The sequence below is a fragment of the Hypanus sabinus genome, chromosome 23 (assembly GCF_030144855.1).
Source record: "Hypanus sabinus isolate sHypSab1 chromosome 23, sHypSab1.hap1, whole genome shotgun sequence".
Lineage (NCBI taxonomy): Eukaryota > Metazoa > Chordata > Chondrichthyes > Myliobatiformes > Dasyatidae > Hypanus > Hypanus sabinus.
In genome coordinates, this window is record NC_082728.1 from 6998396 (window position 1) to 7019520 (window position 21125).

The 21125-nt window shown below is 43.5% G+C and overlaps 1 protein-coding gene across 4 annotated transcripts in view; it reads right to left on the reverse strand.

The window, feature by feature from the left end:
• Positions 1 to 21125, reverse strand: part of cep112 (centrosomal protein 112) — a 526403-nt gene that overhangs the window by 284944 nt on the left and 220334 nt on the right. For all 4 annotated transcript variants that reach the window (XM_059948278.1, XM_059948276.1, XM_059948277.1 and 1 more), the window contains exons 16-17: positions 19829 to 19888; positions 16178 to 16257 (exon numbers count right to left, since the gene is read on the reverse strand). In XM_059948278.1, coding sequence (XP_059804261.1) covers positions 16178 to 16257; positions 19829 to 19888 — 140 coding nt within the window. The remainder of the gene's footprint in view (positions 1 to 16177; positions 16258 to 19828; positions 19889 to 21125) is intronic.

Sequence of the window (21125 nt, forward strand, 5' to 3'; positions counted from 1 at the left end):
GGGAAACCATTCAATTCTCTTAGAACAGCAGGATAGAAGCTGTCCTTGAGCCTGGTGGTATGTTCTCTCAGACTTTTACATCTACTGCCCAACAGGAGGTGGGAGTAACATAAGATAAAATAAAACTTTATCCCGAAAGAAATTATTGTTGCAAGGCTGCTCAGTCAGAAATATATACTTTAAAATACAAAATGTAAGCATTGAGGTATGAAAAAGAATACAAAATATGCATTAAAAAGTAATAATGCAAAATACAGATGTGCAATGAAACCAATACTTATATTCTTAAGGAGGAGGGGTTGTAGAGTCTTATAGCCACAGGGAGAAAGGATCTCCTGTGGCGTTCAGTAGAGAGAATGTCTGGAATGGGTGGGATCTTTGATTATGCTGGCTGCTTTATTGAGACAACAAGAAGTGTACACGGAGTCTATGGAGTGGAGGCTGGTTTCTGTGAAGTGATTATTCTACAATTTTTTAGAGACAGGGCAGAGCAGTTGTCATACCAGGATGTGATGCATCTGGACAGGATGCTTTCTATAGTGCATTGCTAAAAATTGGTGAGGGTCAAGGGGTATATACCAAATTTCTTCAGCCACTTGGTGATCTTTCTTGGCTGTGATGTCATCATTGTTGGACCAGGGCAGACTATTGGTGATGTTCACTCCTAGGAACATGAAGCTCTCAACTCTTTTGATCTCAGCATCATTGGCATAAACAGGAGCATGTACAGGTTCTCCTCAGCTTACAAATGCCAAACTATGTACAGTCCATAAATATGAGTGTGTATTTTAGAGACCAATAGGATGGTTTTGCTGGCTGCTGGCTTCTTCTGCAACCTAGGAACTCAGTTTGCAGCAACATTTCCAACTTGCAAGCCGTTTGGATTACAGTTCACAGGAATGGCAGCATGCTGCAACTTGGCAATGACCTACATTTTATTCCAGCTTTCTTGTAGTCACTCTGATCACAAACAAATCTAATGCAAATTCCAAATAAACTTACTTTGCATACTTTGATTGGCATAAAAGAGAAAGCTAAAGGCCATCACTCTACTATTCTTCATGCTTTGTTAGTTCAAAAGCAAGCTATCTTTATCAAGCTGAAATACCTGGTTTAGGTTAAAAGATAGTGCAAAATACCACATAATCTCAAAATTACAGACTAGAAACAGTCTATTTTATAAGTCTTAATTCTAAACCTTCAATCATATCCCCTTCCCACACATTTTTGTGTCTTAACAAACACACTTACTCAGCACAATATACTTTGCTAAGTTTGAGCTGTGGGCTGATTACAATTCTTATGTTTCCATCATGATTCTGAGAAAAATGGTACACACAAAGCATGTTTCTTTTCTTCCTGTTTGTAATGGGCCACTTATCGTCAAATATGGCAACCAAATTCAATCATAGTGTGAAAGCATACAATTTGTAATCGGAGTATTTGTCCAACATCGAAACACATTTCAGAAAAAATGTCATTCTGTTTGGAGCATCACAAAGCTGTAGAGACTTTCAACTGTGAAATATGTAAGAGTTTAGCTGAATGCAGATTCTATAGTCTGCCTGCATTCACCACTGCTGCATGTTGTATTGATAGTTACTAAAGTAAGCCTTCTATTTATACTGTGCCTCCCATAATATTGGAGAGATTCTAAGCTCTTTACAGACTAAGAAATGTTCCATGGTAACATATGGAAGCAACAGACCATATAACCATATAAACCATATAACAACTACAGCACAGAAACAGGCCATCTCGGCCCTTCTAGTCCATGCCAAACTTTCACCTTGTCCCACAGGCCCGGACTCAGCCCACAACACTCCATTCCTTTCCTGTCCATATACCTATCCAATTTTACTTTAAATGACAATACCAAACCTGCCTCTACCACTTCTACTGGAAGCTCATTACACACAATTTACACTGAACAAACTCCAACAACAGTAATGAAAATAATGACCCAATACAGTGGATTCTTGTTAATTGGGCCATCAGTTAATCAGGGCAGCCAATTATTTGGGACAACTCTTAAAGAATAAAAACAAATCCAGAAAATAGCTGGAATACCCTTCATTTATTTGTGACACATTGCCATCTATTTGGACAGGAGACTATTGCTGAACAGTTTCTAATTAGTGTCAGACACACATGCCAGAAACAGCTAGAGTAAAAATGAAATGATTTCACTGCTTTAACAAGTTAGGAACCACAAAGAAGATGAAGGAATCGACAAATATCTTGAATATTACAATTAAAATGAAGATTTGGAAGATGCAAATATCAGAAGCAGTGTTTGAATGCAGTCTGTGATCTGCACTAGGTGCCTGTGCTGATTTTGTTCATTTACAATCAATCAAAAGAACACGGCAGTATACACTGGATGAATTCCCCTGTCGACTATTAGGGACAAATACAGTTTTATAATACTGTATTAGTTTTGATAGTGATCTAAGTTATTCTGTATTTCATTTAAATACATAATTTGTTACAATTAAACAGCAGTTTGTCTTTTTTTAATACCTTTTTAACTACTTTTGTGAAACTTCAGCTAATTAGGCATCTGCTTAGTTAGGCCAAAATGTGCTGGTGTAGCGGTGTGCTACACACAGCGCTAAAATAATGACATGGAGTCTGTAAACTACAGTTAAAGAAAGATTTTATTCGAACTTCACAGCCTTGCTTTAAAGCCTCCCTGATCCCACCCTCCCTGGGCGTGGATGCTGTAGGGGCACGTACTCACAATCCCCCGCAGGCTTTTCCCTTTGTTGGTGAAGCAGACCTGGCGCCCTTTTGGGACTGGCCTTTATGCCGGCGCGCTGGCTACTTGTGAGCCAGTTTGAGTGCGCTAGGAAGTGGGTCGCCACATAACACCCCCCACTCCCCCAGAACCGGCAATACACCCCGCAATGTCCACAGTCTGGGCCGGACCCTGTTTGGGAGGACGGCCTCTGTGCCGCGGTGCCGGAAACTCAACCAGTTGCGCCAAGTCCACATGGGCCGGTTTGAGTCGGTCCACCGTGAAAACCTCCTCTCTCCCCCCCAACGTCCAGCACGAACGTAGACCCATTGTTCCTGAGCACCGGAAATAGCCCCTCGTAGGGCTGTTGCAGCGGTGGCCGATGCCCGCCCCTTCGTACAAACACAAACTTACAGTTCTGCAGGTCTTGGGGTACGCAGATCAGGTTCTGCCCATGCCGCGAAGTGGGTATGGGGGTCAGGTCACCGAGCCTCTCGTGTAGTCTGCCCAGGACTGCTGCAGGTTCTTCCTCTTGCCCCCTTGGGGCTGGTATGAACTCCCCGGGGACGACCAGCGGTGCGCTGTACACCAACTCGGCCGACGAGGCATGCAGATCGTCTTTGGGCACCCTGCGGATGCCGAGAAGGACCCAGGGAAGCTCGTCCACCCAGTTAGCATCTCGCAGGTGGGCCATGAGAGCCGACTTTAGGTGACGGTGGAAACGCTGCACCAGGCCGTTCGACTGTGGGTGGTAGGCAGTGGTGTGGTGCAGCTGTGTCCCCAAAAGGCTGGCCATAGCTGACCACAGGCTGGAGGAAATGTGGGCTGGTACACCAAAGCGGGACACCCAGGTAGCAATCAGTGCCCGGCCGCAAGATTCGGAGGTGGTGTCGGTGAGCGGGATCATCTCTGGCCATCTTGTGAGCCGGTCCACGATAGTCAAGAGGTGCCACGCTCCGCGCAACACTGGCAGGGGGCCCACGATATCCACATGAATGTGGTCCAAACACCGGTGGGTGGGGTGGAACTGCTGCAGCAGAGCCTTGGTGTGCCGCTGCACCTTGGCTGTCTGGCAGTGCATGCACGTTCTGGCCCATTCAATGATCTGCTTGCAGAGTCCGTGCCAAACGAACCTGCTGGAGACCATCCGGACGGTTGTCCTGATGGAGGGGTGCGCTATGTTATGAATGGAGTCGAAAACGCGTTGCCGCCAAGGTGCCGGGACGACGGACGGGGCTGGCCAGTGGCGATGTCACAGAGCCGGGTCCTCTCACCTGGGCCTACAGGGAGGTCCTGGAGCTGCAAACCGGAGACTGCAGTTCAGTAACTCGGGATCTCCTCATCTGCCTGCTGCACCTCTGCCAGCGCCTCAAAGTCTACCCCCTGGGAAAGGGCATGAATGTTTGGGGTTAGAGAGCGCATCCGCCACTACATTGTCCTTACCCAAGACGTGCCGGACATCCGTCACGTATTCAGAGATGTAGGACAGATGGCGCTGCTGGCGGGATGACCAGGGATCGGACACCTTCGTGAACGTAAAGGTAAGCGGCTTGTGGTCCGTGAACGCGGTGAAGGGCCTACCTTCTAAGAAGTACCTGAAATGCCGGATTGCCAGGTATAGCGCCAACAGTTCCCGGTCGAAAGCACTGTATTTGAGCTCGGGTGGCCGCAGGTGTTTGCTGAAAAACGCCAGGGGTTGGCAGCGATCCGCGATGAGTTGCTCCAGTACCCCACCGACTGCAGTGTTAGAGGCGTCCACTGTGAGGCCAGTAGGGACGTCCATTCTGGGGTGCACTAGCATCGCGGCGTTTGCCAAGGCTTCTTTTGTTTTAATGAAAGCAGTGGCGGACTCCTCGTCCCAGGTAATGTCCTTGCCCAGACCCGACATCAGGGCGAACAGGGGGCGCATGATTCGGGCAGCTGAAGGGAGGAAGCGGTGGTAGAAATTGACCATACCTACGAATTCCTGAAGGCCTTTGATCGTGGTGGGTCAGAGGAAATGGCGGACCGCGTCTACCTTACCTCTGTCTTTAGTAATCCTGTGGCCCAGGAAGTCAATGGTGTCGAGCCCGAACTGGCATTTGGCCGGGTTGATTGTTAGACCGTACTCACACAGTCGGGCGTAGAGTTGTCAGAGGTGGGACAGATGCTCCTGACGACTGCTGCTGGCTATGAGGATGTCGTCCAAATAGATGAATGCGAAGTCCAGTTCGCGTCCCACCGCATCCATTAACCACTGGAACGTCTGTGCGGCATTCTTCAGTCCGAACTGCATGCGGAGGAACTCAAAAAGGCCAAACGGGGTGATGAGAGCCGTTTTGGGGATGTCGTCCGGATGCTTCGGGATTTGACGGTATCCCTGGATGAGGTCTACCTTGGAGAAGATCCATGCGCAGTGCAGGTTTGCTGCAAAGTCCTGAATGTGCGGCACAGGGTAGCGGTCCAGTGTGGTAGCCTCGTTCAGCCTGCAGTAGTCGCCACATGGTCTCCAGCCCCCTGTCGCTTTGGGCACCATGTGCAGGGGGGAGGCCCATGGGCTGTCGGACCACCGGATGATCCCCAATTCCTCCATCCTTTTGAACTCCTCCTTCGCAAGTCGGAGCTTGTCCAGGGGAAGCAGCCGAGCACGGGCGTGGAGGGGTGGTCCCTGGGTCGGGATGTGGTGCTGTACGCCGTGTCAGGGCATGGCTGCCGTGAACTGCAGTGCTAGAACCGATGGGAAATCTGCCAGGACTCTGGTGAAGTCATTGTCGGACAGCGTGATGGAGTCGAGGTGTGGGGCTGGCAACTGGGCTTCTCCCAGGGAGAACGTCTGAAAGGTTTCAGCGTGGACCAGTCTCTGCTTCGGCAGGTCGACCAGCAGGCTGTGAGCCCGCAAAAAATCCGCACCCAGAAGTGGTTGGGCTACGGCAGCCAGTGTGAAGTCCCACATGAACCTGCTGGAGCCGAACTGTAGCTGCAGTGTACAGGTGCCGTAGGTCCTTACCATGCTGCCGTTTATGGCCCTCAGGGGGTGACCCGGTGCCCTGTTGTGGGTGTCGTAACTCGTCGGAGGTAAAATGCTGATCCCGGCACCGGTGTCGACCAAAAAACGGTGTCCCGTCCTCTTGTCCCACACATACAGGAGGCTATCCCGATGGCCAGCCGCCGTAGCCATCAGTGGTGGCTGGCCCTGGCGTTTCCTGGGAATTTGCAGGGCGGGCTACAGCAGCGGGCTTCTGTGCCCCACTGCTGATGGTAGAAGCACCATTATTCGTTGGTCTCCTCACCCCTGCCTCTGGGGTTAGCAGGCTCTGTGGCCTGGCCTGGCCTGGTTTGCTGCTGGGAGCGTGGCCTGGTGATCTGTGTGACGGATGCCCCACTCTCCTTCTTGGCATTCCACAGCAAGTCCGCCTGGGCTACCACCTTCCGGGGGTCGCTGAAATCCGCGTCGGACAGCAGCAGGCGTATGTCCTCGGGCAGCTGCTCCAGGAATGCCTGCTCAAATATGAGGCAGGGTTTGTGTCCGCTGGCCAGAGACAACATCTCATTCATTAAAGCCGATGGAGGTCTGTCTCTCAAGCCATCCAGGTGCAGTAAACGGGAGCCCACTCGCGCCGTGAGAGTCCGAAAGTCCCTTATGAGCAGGGCTTTGAAGTCCGTGTACTTGCCGTCCGCTGGGGGAGACTGTATGAACTCCTCAACCTGGGCCACTGTGTCCTGGTCGAGGGAGCTCACCACGTAGTAGTAATGTGTGTCCTCTGAGGTTATCTACCGAACGTGTAATTGGGCTTCTGCTTGCTGGAACCATAGGTGAGGTCGCAGCTTCCAGAAGCTTGGCAGTTTCAACAAAACCGCATGAACAGATGCAGCGTCGTTCATCTCCGGTCCAAAAATTGTTTGGACCGTCGGGGTCACCAATTGTAGCGGTGTGCTACACGCAGCGCTAAAGTAACAACACAGAGTCGGTATACTGCAGTTAAAGAAAGATTTCATTCGAACTTCACAGCCTTGCTTTAAAGCCTCCCTGATCCCGCCCTCCCCAAGCGCGGTTGCTGTAGGGGCACGTACTCGCAATCCCGCGCAGGCTTTTCCCTTTGTTGGTGAAGCAGACCTGGCGCCCTTTTGGGACTGGCCTTTGTGCCAGTGCGCTGGCTATTTGTGAGCCGGTTCGAGCGCGCTAGGAAGTGGGTCGCCACACTGGTTCTGATGTGTCCCAATTAACCAGAACCCACTGTAGTCAATTTTTAATTACTTTTGATGATGTTAAAAATTAGCCAGGACACAAGAAATAACTCTCTCCGTTTTCTTTGAAATAATGCCATGGCATCTTATATGTTGATTTGAGAGGATACACTGGGCCCCACTTTAACATCTTATCTGGCAAATAGCCCTCAATATCTTACTGATGTGTCAAACTAGATTTTATGGTCAAGGCTCTGAAGTAGGACTGGAATCCAGAACTTTCTGACTCAGAGGTAATACCGCTGCCAAATGCATTATGGCTGACAATTTAATAATAGTCTACTTAAGTGATAAAATGTACTATAATTATACAAGAAGGCTTAGGCAATCAAAAAATGTTAAAGCAGGTCAGTGGTTGCGTTATATATCACTGGTTTACCAAAACACACAACTTAGCAATCACAGCAGAGAATGAATCACAACGTAACATCACATGGTTCACAAATGGCAAGAATGAGTTCAAATCTGCAACACTTATGATTTCTTCCAATGGTTTCAATGCAAACACATTCCACGTCTTTTACAAAATCTCAAATTTTGCAAATTGTTCTTCAGAGTGTTTGATCCTTGAACTAAGCATACTACTACGTCGACTCAGGCCTAGGGGGCCAGCGTCGGGCACAATGACGGACTCCCCATTCCTCCCTCATCAGTGTGTTCAGTTCATCTACATTAGCCGCGCTGCTACCTTCTAGGAGCGTGTTGACCATAGTCTTGGGAGGGCACCCAGGGTTCATCCTCCCATGCTTGGGCTCCCATGTGATGACTAGGCTGGCAGGTAGCTCAGGGTGGTGTAGACAGTGCCCCGCTAGTTGCAGTCTTCTCACCTCGATTTTAGTGGTGAGCATTGGTAGGTCATCATAGAGCTCGACGTTTGTCATGTGCTGTTGCCAACTCACGTCAAGAGCCATCCGGAGCATTCGTGTATAGCAACCATCTAGCAACTTTCGCATGATCTTGGTGAGTGTCCACGTCTTACATCCGTATGTGAGAATGGACTCTATGACTTCTATGAAGATCCTCTTTTTCATCCCTCTGGTCAGGTTCAACCTCCAGATTTCCTTCATGTCGTTCATAGCCCTCCACGCCAGCGCCTTCCATATCTTTATGTCCTTCTCCGAACTCATCATTCTTGACCTGAGGTACTTGAAGTCTAATACTTTCTTAATGGTATCATTCTTTACCGTCTTGAGAGTACCTTCGTCACAGTTGAATGCCATATACTCTGTCTTTTTAGTGTTTAGGTGAAGTCCAACTTTATTGCACTCAATTTCCACTTTTGTCAGTAGCTGCTGGGCTTCCTCCATTTGGTCAGAGAGCAGGACTATGTCATCTGCAAAATTGAGATCTGTGAGTGTAACTGGTCTGACCCTTTTGGTTCGTCCTGGTTTTATGGTAAAACCAAACTTTTCATGATCTTTGGTAGCTTGACAAAGAGCGTAATCAAGGACGATTATAAAGATGTAGGGTGCCAGAGTGTCTCCTTGCAGCACACCAGCTAGGAGCTCGAACACTGTTGTTTCTTCATCTGGTGATACAACTTTTGCCATGGTCTTGGTATAGCTGGACTCTATTGCTCTCAGTAGATGGTCTGGCACTCCGTAAACTCTCAGGATCTTCAGCATTTTACCTTGGTGAATGGAGTCAAAAGCTTTGCGAAAATCAATGTAAGTAAGCACGGCTGGTAGGTTGTTCTTCTTGACTTCCTTGATGATTCTACAGAGAGCAAGTATTTGCATTACTGTTGTGCACTTCTACTGAAAACCATTCTGATTGAATCTTAGCTTAGGGTCAATGGCGGTGCGAATCCTGTTCAAGATCATCCGATTATATAGGTTTGCTAAGATGCAGGCCAAGCTGATACCGCAGTAGTTATCTGTCTTCGTGAAGGATCCAGACTTGGGAACAGGGAAAATGTTTGAGAGTGATCACTGTTCTGGATTGTCACCTTTCATCAGGGCCGTATTACATATATCCAGCAAGATGTCGCCCAGGTCGCAGTTCTTAAGGAGATCTGGTGGTATTCCATCTGGTCCAACATTCCTGCCCTGTTTGAGTGCATATTTGGCCTTCTTCAGTTCCTCAATTAGGCGTGATCTTATTTAAAGATCCTTAAATAACCATGGGGTATTGCCAGTGTAAAGAGGGTTTACACTGCTCCCTCTAGACGGGAACGAGCTGAGCGAGCCTGAGGTGACCCAGGGGGTTACACCAGTAGTGAGTAATACTTATGGGATGCAAGCGAGGAATTCCAAATATACTGTACCGTGCAAACTGCGACTTAGTACTCGCTTGAAATGACCAAAGAATGTGTTATATCTATTTGTCAAAGTGTCATTCAGGATCTATAACATAGTTCATAAAACAACAACAGAACTATGAAGACAGTGTGGTTATTTAAACCTATCTATTGCATGAAAAAACATGTTTATAGACTATTTTCTGATTGTCCATCCAATTGGGCATTAATTGAATGATGTTGCATGAACAAAAAATTCTTCTAACGAAAAACAGAAGGCCAAAGTCACTCACTGGTCCCAAAGTTTATTGAAGTCAAGTCCACTAGTTCTTTTTAAGAACCCTTGAAGCTGTGGATGTGTAAATCCATGGTGTGTGTATTGGTATTTTTAAACATCAGTTTCCCCATGTGGTCGCAAATCTAAGTGACATTCAATTAAGTGGGAAATACTGTAGAAAAGGCGGCAGTGTAGGATGAACAAAAGTTTCCCTCAGTTAAATACTTAAATCCCCGAGCCACTCATCCCTCCTTTCCACTCAAATTCCATTCCCTAAGCACCAACTCCATCTATCTTCAACTTACCAAAGTTCATCCAAACAACTCACAATCCTGGTATTGACTATGACATCAAAATGCATCTCTGATCAAACTTGGAACTGTCTTTGTTATTGCCCGAAAAGGGTTATTTCCACACTTACCTCACCTGCCTCCTACTTCCCTACTACATGAAATTGAGTTCATCCAAAATTCTATTGCTCAAATCCAAACTCACACTGTCCCATTTAGCCATTAGAATACTCAGTTAGAATTCTCTAGTCTAGAGTAATAGAAAACAAAACACAGAAACAGGTCTTTCGGTTCATCTAGTCCATGCCAAACCATTTAAACTGCCCAGTCCCATTGGCCTGATAGTGATCATAATTCTCCTTTACAATAGCATTGGAGAGAGATAGGAACACACAAGTTAGAAAAGTATTTAATTGCAGTAAAGGGAATTATGAGGCTATCAGGCAGGAAATTGGAAGCTTAAATTGGGAACAAATGCTCTCAGGGAAAAGTACGAAAGAAATGTGGCAAATGTTTAGGGAACATTTGTGGGAGTTCTGCATAGATACGTTCCAATGAGACAGGAGAGTTATGGTAGGGCACAGGGACCATGCTGTACAAAGGCTGTAATAAATCTAGTCAAGAAGAAAGGAAAAGCTTACAAAAGGTTCAGAGAGCTAGGTAATGTTAGAGATTGAGAAGATTTTAAGGCAAATAGGAAGGAGCTTAAGAAGGAAATTAGGAGAGCCAGAAGGGGCTATGAGAAGGCCTTGGCGGGCAGAATTAAGGAAAACCCCAAGGCATTCTACAAGTACGTGAAGAGCAAGAGTATAAGACGTGAAAGAATAGGAATTATCAAGTGTGTCAGTGGGAAATTGTGTATGGAACCGGAGGAAGTAGCAGAGGTATTTAATGAATACTTTACATCAGTATTCACTATGGAAAAGGATCTTGGTGACTGTAGTGATGACTTGCAGTGGACTGAAAAGCTTAGCATGTAGATGTTAAGAAAGAGGATATGCTGGAGCTTTGGAAAGCATCAAGTTAGATAAGTCGCCGGGACCAAATGAGATGTTCCCCAGGCTACTGTGGGAGGTGAAGGAGGGGATTGCTGAGCCTATGGCAATGATCTTTGCATCATCAGTGGGGATGGGAGAGGGTCCAGAGGACTGGAAGGCTGCAGATGTTGTTCCTTTATTCAAGAAAGGGAGTAGCGATAGCCCAAGAAATTAGAGACCAGTGAGTCTTACTTCAGTGGTTGATAAGTTAATGGAGAAGATCCTGAGAGGCAGGATTTATGAACATTTGGAGAGGTATAATATAATTAGGAATAGTCAGCATGGCTTTGTCAAGGGCAAGTTGTGCCTTACAAGCCTGATTTAATTTTTTGAGGATGTGACTAAACACATTGATGAAGGAAGAGCAGTAGCTGTAGTGTTTATGGATTTCAGCAAGGCATTTGACAAGGTACCTCATACAAGGCTTACTGAGAAAGTAAGGAGGCATGGGATCCAAGGGAATCCAAAAATGGTTGTAGATGGGTCATATCCTACATGGGTCGGTGTCCAATGGTATGCCTCGGGGATCCTCACTCTTTGTAATTTTTATGAATGACCTAGATGAGGAAGTGGAGGGATGGGTTAGTAACTTTGCTGATGACACAAAGGTTGGAGGTGTTGTGGATAGTGTGGAGGGCTGTCAGAGGTTACAGCTGGACATTGATAGGATGCAAAACTGGGCTGAGAAGTTGCAGATGGAGTTCAACTCAGATAAGTGTGAAGTGGTTCATTTTGGTAGGTCAAATATGATGGCAGGTAAGACTCTTGGCAGTGTGGAGGATCAGAGGGATCTTGGGGTCCGAGTCCTTAGGAAACTCAAAGAAGCTGTGCAGGTTGACTCTGTGGTTAAGAAGGCATACAGTGTATTGGCCTTCATTAATTGTGGAATCGAATTTAGGAGCCGAGAGGGAATGCTGCAGCTATATAGGACCCTGGTCAGACCCCACTTGGAGTACTGTGCTCAGTTCTGATCGCCTCACTACAGGAAGGATGTGGAAACCATAGAAAAGATGCAGAGGAGATTTACAAGGATGTTGCCTGGCTTGGAGAGCATACCTTATGAGAATATGTTGAGTGAACTTGGCCTTTTCTCCTTGGAGCGATAAAGGATGAGAGGTGACCTGATAGAGGTGTATAAGATGATGAGAGGCATTGATCGTGTAGATAGTCAAAGACTTTTTCCCAGGGCTGAAATGGTTGCCACAAGAGGACATAGGTTTAAGGTGCTTGGAAGTAGGTACAGAGGAGATGTCAGAGGTAAGGTTTTTTTTTAACACAGAGAGTGGTGAGGGCGTGGAATGAGCTGCCGGCAACGGTGGTGGAGGCGAATATAATAGGGTCTTTTAAGAGACTTTTGGATAGGTACATGGTGCTTACAAAAATAGAAAGCTATAGGTAAGCCTAGTAATTTCTAAGGCAGGGACATGTTTGGCACAACTTTGTGGGCTGAAGGGCCTGTATTGTGCTGTAGGCTTTCTATGTTTCTCTGATCTGACCCAGACCATAGCTCTCCATACCCCTTCGGATCCTTGTACCTATCCAAACCTCTCTTAAATACTGAAATCAAAATCACATCCACCAGTTACACTGGCAGCTCATTCTACACTCCATCATTCTCTGACTGAGGATGTTTCACCTCATGTTCCCCTTAAACATTTCAGATTCAGATTCAGTTTATTGCCATTTAGAAACCACAAATGCAATGCAGTTAAAAAATCAGACAACGTTTCTCCAGAATGATATCATAAAAGCTCTTGACAAAACAGACTACACCAGAAAATCTACATAACGTTTGGCAATCCCCAATCCAGAGTCCGGAGAGGCTGCCGCATATTAATATCGCGGTACCATCTTAGCGCGTCCCTGGAAAGGAGCTCCAAAACCTCCAGACAAAACAAGACCAAAAATTAAAGCTACAAGACCTGCACAAAACCACATAGTTACAATATATAGTTACAACAGTGCAAACAATAGCATAATTGATAAAGAACAGACCATGGGCACAGTAAAAATAGTCCAAAGATGTTAAAAGACTATAAATTCTAAAGAAACCACCACACAGTTTCCACAAGTCCTCAGGGTCCCGATAGATTCATCATCCCACGCAGGTGGCAGAAGGGAATACCCCCGTTAGGGACTTCCACGACGATGGACTCAGCCTTGCAGACGCAGCACACAATGAAAGCTCCGTCGAACCCAGCCTCGCAGACACAGAACACAGTGAAAGTGCCCCGGCCGCAGCGGACTCTGAGACTGTCGAACCTCTGAGCTTCCGACCATCCCCTTCGGCACAGCTTCTCCGAGCACCATCCTCTGCTGAGCTTTTTACCCTTAACCCATAACTCTAGCTGTAGTCTAGTTGTGTTGGCGCGTGGCCACGTGGTTAAGGCGTTGGTCTAGTGACCTGAAGGTCACTATTTTGAGCCTCAGCTGAGGCAGTGTGATGTTTCCTTGAGCAAGACACTTAACCACACATTGATCTGTGACGGCACCGGTGCCAAGCTGTATTGGCCCTAGTGCCCTTCCCTTGGACAACATCTGTGGCATGGAGAGGGGAGACTTGCAGCATGGGCAACTGCCGGTCTTCCATACAACCTTGCCCAGGCCTGCGGCCTAGAAACCTTCCAAGGTGCAAATCCATGCTGTCATGAGACTAACGAATGCCTATTAGTTGTAGTCTCACCCAACCTCTGTAGAAAAAGCCTGCTCAAATTTACACTATCTATACCGGGGTCTCTCTTCTCCCTATTTGTGACACTTACCAGGAGTAGTGTATATGTAACATTGTTGAAAATTCCTACCGCCCATTCCACAATCTCTTTGATCCACTACCATCAAGGAGGAAATACAGGAGCATCAGGATTAGGACTGCCACAGTGGATAACAACCTTTTCCCTCAGGCTGCAAGACCCTGCCACCACCAATGTCTCATCACTGGAACAGCGAGCTGCTTACTGTTGACCTGTGCTGCGCACTTCGCATTTTTTTTGTTTTACACACGATATGTGAAAAATGTATTGTGGGTGCACCATGGTCTGGAGGAACATTGTTTTGCTTGGTTATATATGTATATGTGCAGTCCGATAGCAAAAAACATTGAACTCGAACTTGATTGGGAGGGGACAGAAGGGGCAAGAAGCCAGAATAAGAAGGAGGGTTGGAGGAAGCTAGCAAGTAATAGGTGAAACCAGGTGAGGGGGAAGGTGGGTGGGTGGGGAGGCGGGGGGGGGGGGATGAAGTAATAAGCTGCGAGATGATAGGTGGACAAGGTAAAGGACTGAAGAAGAAACAAGGATTAAAGGAGCTGTCCTCAGACAGATACAAATTAGACTAGTTACAGGTTGATTTAATATAACTGTATTTAAAAATGAAAATACCATAGGAAAAATTATAATTAATAACAGCAAAGTTGTTAAAGAGAAGACAGAAGGACTAATAAGTAAAACTTATATTGTTCTAAGATAGGCAAGTTTTCAACCTAATCAAGACTTCTGTAAAAATCACTACAAGTCCTGTATCAAATAGCACCCAAAGACACCCAGGGAACAGATGTCTCACCCTCCACTGGCCTAGGCTGAAGCAAGGAGCCAATACTTAGCACTGTCCTAACCAGCACAGTTGTGAATAAGATCTCCACAAAATAGGTGAGCAAACTTTCATCTCACCCATTTCTGTGCTCTGAAAACTTGCACCACAACAAGAGGAAGGACAATTTACAATGTTCACTAATGGTACACAGATCTCAATATCATGGGAGATTGAGCTCAGGAAAATGCCGAGATCTCTAACAGTATAAGTTCAATTCCACGAAGAAAGCTAACCAAATAAACTGCTCGTGTCTTTATACAGAATACCTCACTACAAAATAAATTGCAGCAGTATTATACAAGATTAATTCCCAATTTGAAACCAACTTAATTATCAAAAGCTCAACAAGACTTAGAAATGGGAAGTTCACAACAAATGAACCAGCAAACTTTATCCTGTCTATTAATGTCTACCTTTGGAAAGAAATAGTTGGCACCAATACTTGTGTTATTAGAAAGCTGTGCAGCAAGATCACTTTGGAATGAGATCCTTTTCAACTCAGAAAATTCTTTACATTCCTAACTTTCGGTTCTTCCAAATTATTTGGTATAATTTCAAAGTTTACTTCTTTCTGTGTCTTTCTTAAAGGGTTCTGAAATAAATGTAACAGATCACTTGTTCTCACCTACCACCCTACAAGCCTCATCTAGCACATAATTCTCTGTAGCTTCAGCCATCTCCAACAGGATCCTACCACCAAACACATCTTTCTCTCCACCAACTTTCCGCTTTCTGCAGGGATTGCTCCCTATGCAACTCCCTTGACTACTTGCCCCTTATATTCTGTCTGAGTAGCCCCCAACCTAATAGCACAAACATTGATTTCCCAAAATTCCAGTAATTAACACTTCCCCTCCTCCACCTTCTCTTCTTACCTGCTCATCATATCCCTCTGGTGCTCCTCCCATTCCCTTTCTTCCATGGTCTTCTGTTCTCTCCTATCAGATTGCCCCTTCTCCAGCCCTTTATCTCTTTCACCATTCAACTTCCCAGCTCTTTACTTTACACCTCTCCCTCTCCCAGTTTCACCTATCACCTGCCACCTTGTGCTACTTCTTCCTCTCTCCCTCCCTTCTTATTCTGACTTCTCTCCCCTTCCTTTCCAGCCTGAAATGTAAACTGTTTATTCCCATCCATAGATGCTGCCTGATCTGCTGAGCTCTTTCAGCACTTTGTGTGTATTGCTCTAGATTTCCAACATCTTGCAGTACCTCTTGTGTCCAATCAGAAAATACCTGAACAACAGGAATCCTAGGAAGTCATGAAACTATGGCTAACAAGCTTACATTCTGCTTGCAAATTTCACCTGACAAACCATCTGCCCATTGACTGCTACTTGTGTATGAGAAATCACCAAGAATTCCTTCCAGTAAAACTCATGTCTTTCATAATTTATCTTAAAACAGAATTTGTAGGTGGAGAGTTGTTTTGACTCCATAAATACTTCAACACACTCCTCGAAGACAGTTCTTTGTATTTAAAAATTAGCAATTTTTTTTGCTATTCAGTTATTGCACACAACAAGTCTCTTCTAGTGAGGAACTGAGTAAAATGATATTGCTATTAACAGAGAAGAGCTGCCTCAGACATTGATAGAATTCCCATTGTTCTTCAATTACCATAATATCTTCAGCAGCCATTGGAAATAACACATTTAAGTCAACTTAACACATCAGCGTTATATTCAATACCAGCACTAAATTTAAATCCAGATTGATTTAAAGGAACAAAGATGATATAAATTATTTTTGTGAAATAAAGTAATAAAAAACATGTTTTTACCGAACAGCTTCCTCCAATTTGCAAATTTGCTTCAATGCATTTGCTTCCTCTTGGTCTCTTTCGGTCAGCAAGTTGTGAATCTGGGGTAAAATAAAAATAAAATTACTTATTTCTTCTGTGTGTTATACAGCAACAAAATTAATTAATTGTAACAATTTTAGAAGATTTGATATCAAGAGAAAAGAAATGCAGCAAACAAATCAAATGCTCTCCAAATCCCATCACAGTCTAGTAAATAAAATTTGCTAAAATAGTTAAAATATTATTTTTGATCTTTGATAATAACAACATGGAATCTCGATAATTAATATAGGTTTGGGGCCAATCATTGCAGGCTCAAACACATTTTTGGTCTTTCTGTCAGGGAAGAAAATTGTAACTTCTGTTGGAATGAAGGGGACATGCAGAGGGTGAAACAGGTGGACACATTTTCTGGCATTCCCTGAATGCTTTAAACAGTTCACCTGCTTTATTCCATCTACTTCCTATTCCAAGTGAGCATACAACCTACACAGGGATGGAAATGTCGTCAACCAATCATCCAGAAGCAACCAATCCAACAGCTGAACTGGCAAGTGAACATCACTCTGAATTTGTCCTATATATGGAAAACTAACTTGCACCTTTCACCTCAAGGTCAAAGCACTTCTGAAATATTGAAAAGAAGTATTTTCCCATTTCCTCCATTTATAATGGCATCCTTCAATCAATTAATGTACTCAGTTACTAACTGGTTCTGCAAAAACAAGAGACACTGCTACAAAGGGCTAGCACTATCTACAATAGAACCATATCATGCTGCTTTCTCTCAGAACTCTACTCTTACTATTTCCACTTTTTCCTAGAATTTATTCTATATAATGCACACCCACACAAATGTTTAATGTTATTACCTACATCTCTCCAATGCTGTTGAAGTAAAATATTTTGTAGGGTGAAAAAAAGAAGAGAATTTCCAGTGACAATGGGTTTGAAAGCCCTGGTCAGGCCAAAACTAACAATCCAATAAACCATGGATTGACAATATTGTGTTTGTCCCAGGAGTCCTCGTGATTGTTGCATTTCTGTTGGCAGTCATATTCTAGTAGGAAGGTAATTAGGAAAGTATGTAAGAACAGAAATATCAGGTACTACTCCCCAAAAAAATTGAAATTGCTTCCTAGATTTGGATCAATTTAGTGACAGGCCATTCACACATTTTCTGGATCATGGTGATGGTTGAAATTCCAAAAGTGTGAGGAAATAATAGCCATAAAATAAAATAAATGCAAATCATTAGGTTCTACATTTATTTCCTACTGCACTAATGATAAATAAACAAAACTTCAAACTACTGGCACTTGCTATTACTAATGCTGAAATTGAGGACAAAGCGAATGAACAGCCAGCTATGGCAAGGTGACTATTTTAACAAGCAAAAGCATCAGGCTTTTCTTTCAACCATCCTCCACTGAGCTTTCTTTGCTATATTAATGAAAATTAGAGATCCTTCTGTGCCTTGTGATATTTTAAAGAAACTGCTTAAAGGAAACATTAGCCAATAGTTTATATTCCCTGGAGGTATAAAAAAGATACTAGCAGCTGTTCTAATTACTGGGCTTGACAGCAAGTGCAGCACTGCCAGTCTTTTACGGCTTTATTGGGATACAAAGCAACAGGTCAACAACACAAAGCAGGTGTGTTTTGTATATATTGAATTCTTTCACCCACTTTCATCCATCAATGGCAACAGTCAACTTTCAGTTTTACCACATCTAGTTCAAAATGACAAAGCAAGCACATGACTGCAACCAGAACAAAATTGAACTGGTTAATTTAAGATGTTCCTGCTTCTCTTATTTTAACTCTTCAGCTATTTTACAATTGCAAGGGAACTACTCCCAAACAGAAACTACTAAAGCACATTCTTTAAGAGATGCAGACATTTCTGTCATAAACGTAAGCACAGGTAATTCTTTGACGAAAGAATTTAAAGAATTTGACGAAAGCTTTAAAGAAGAAAACGATTAAATGTTTGTCAAAGGTTTTTCAGTGATGGTATACGCCCTGCTTAGTTGTTCTTGGATGTGGTACATGGTTGAACTTACTGAACCTTCACCTTTTAAATAAAAATAATTAAAAAGTGCAATTAACTGATGCCCTTTTCTCACTGTTATCATCAGGTAGGAGGTACAGAAACCCGAAGGCACACACTCAGCAATTCAGGGACAGCTGCTTCCCCTCTGCCATCCGATTCCCAAATGGACATTTCTGTGTTTTGCATGAATTTTAATCTATTCAATATATGTATACTATAATTGATTTACTTATTTTTTTTCCCTTCTATATTATGTATTGCATTGAACTGCTGTTGCTAAGTTAACAAATTTCACGTCACATGCCAGTGTTAATAAACCTGATTCTAATCCTGACATTCCAAGGATGTACAAGTTAGGTTTACTGAGCTGTGGACATGCTATGTTGATGCCAGAAGTATGGCAATGCTTGCAGGCTGCCCCAGCACATCCTCGGACTGTGCTAGTTGTATGTTTCGATGTTTCAATGTACATACAACAACAAAGCTAATCTTTATCTTTATGGATTGTTATAAATACCCACCTGGTTCAATAATGTCCTTCAAGGCAGAAATCTGCCTCCCTTATCCTTTCAAGGATCTAAGCAGCTCCAGATCCAGACCACTTGGTTATGAAATAGCCTAGCAAGCCACTTAATCAAAGGGATAATTAGGGATGGACAATAACTACCGGCTTAGTCAACAAAACAGCCATCCTGCAAGCTCTAGTGTCAGCATTTCTAAAAATACATAGAACACCCTCCCTAACTTCATGATCTATATCTGTTTCCTGAACCTTAGACTCAAACTATTGTGAAAATTATCAAGGAAATTATTCCTAGGACTGAATGCTACTGAAATTTTACAAGGCGAATGGCCTCTCAAATTTGAAACAAATGTACTTTGCAATAGAACCACTAGGACCATAACTCAGATGTAGAGACTTTGGAAAGGGCTCAGAAGGGATTCAGCAGGATGTTGCCTGGATTGGAGTGCATTAATAAAGAAGTTGAACAAATATTATTGTTTTCTCAAAAGCATCAGAGGCTGAGGAGGCCACCTGCTAAAAATATATATAAATTTATGAGAGGCACAGGTAGGCTAGGAAGAAAATGCCAAATGCGGGAAGAGTGGTGGTGGTGGGGGGTAGTTTATAGGAAGTTTGAGCAGCAAGTGTTTGACACAGTGTGGAAGGTGACTAGGTATGTTGGCAAGGCACTTCAACAGATACATGAAGAGGCAGGGAATAGAGGGATGTGAATTATGTGCAGGACGTTCGGATTAGTTAGATTAGCTTCATGATTGGCACAGACATGGTGAGTCAAAGGGCCCTGTTCCTGTGCAGTTCTATGTTCATTTTTATCAGATTTCAAGAATTCTAATTTTCTTGTTTTAGTAGTAGCTCCATTAAAACTAAATGGATCAAATATCCATCAACTATATTGCAAATTAATCACAGCACAGTCACTCTTCATTACATATAACGCTTGAAAGTTCTCCACTTATAATTACTAAAAAAAATCTTTTTTTTACAGCAATTTGTGCTTGTATGACTTTCGATGCCCCATAAATAGTCGACACGACATTCCCTTCATTACCTTCCGTTCATGAAGATGCTCCAGCTGTAGTTTTTCTTCTTCAAACCTTCCTGCTTGTTTCTGAAAAAATATACACAAATAAACATACTAATGGTACTAAATAATGTAAAGAAAGAAACTAGATCTCAAATTACAAATTTAATTTATAGGTTCACAGATTAACAATAATCGAACTAAAAAGTACATTTGAGAAATTCAAGGGCTGTATCTTGGTTCAGGTGAGATAAAGTTGACATGAACACTCCCACAGCCAGTGTTCTACTCTCACTCTTCAAGGTGTTGGCACATGGGAGTCCAACTCCTTATCATCCATCATTGCTCAAGAACAATTGGGAAGAGGCATATCCTCTTTTCTGATTAAGACAATAGAATATCTTTCATTTAATTACAATCTTTTACCTTGAAAAGCATCCGAAGGTTCTTCAGAAAAGCTTAATTCGATAAATAACTGACATAAGAAGAGAAGGTATTAACGTGCTCAGATATCAAACAGGCAAAATATGCTTGTGATCATGAGGTAATTTAAGTTTGCAAAGATTACAATAAATAGATCAATTGTGCTCATGTTTCCATGCTGTTCATCAGCAAAACATTCTGCCAGGAAACCCAATTAATGGTTTCTCTGAATGTTTCCAGCTCCTATATCAGATATACCTGGATATCATCAATACCTCAGGGATTATATTCCAAAAAAAAACAGGAATATATCTACCACATTCTCTTCATCTATATCATGTGACTTTAAATTAAAAAATAACAGATTAAATGTTATGTATCCTGATTCCAAGCAGATTCTGATTTTAATAACTAGTCCACAGATCTCTAGTTTACACCGCTCTTTCTTTCTTTCTGGCATTCTTCTGTGTTTTTTGCTTCCCCGAGGTGGGTAGAAAAATATCACCAGACTATCTGCATCATCATCAACCTTTTTTAACACTTGAGAGAAATACTACTTGTACCCCAGTGTATTTTATGGTTTAAGTTCTGCTCATTTTTTTTTTGAACTAACAGCTCTCTAATTATCTCCATAACTGTTCAATATTCTCCACTTCCATTGCTATTCTCTCTTCTCCAGCACTTTCATAGTTATTTCATACTCCTGCTGCAACCACATTATCTCTCCATGCTGTGATCCTGTTAGATACTCATTAATTTCTCTATTCCCTTTGATTAACCATTAGTTATTTTATCCATACTCCCTTAGACCCATTCACATTTCCTTCTTTCATATCCTCCATAGTTCTATAATCATATGGTTTCCTTTAAAACTCCCATTTTAACTCCTTTATTTGTCCAG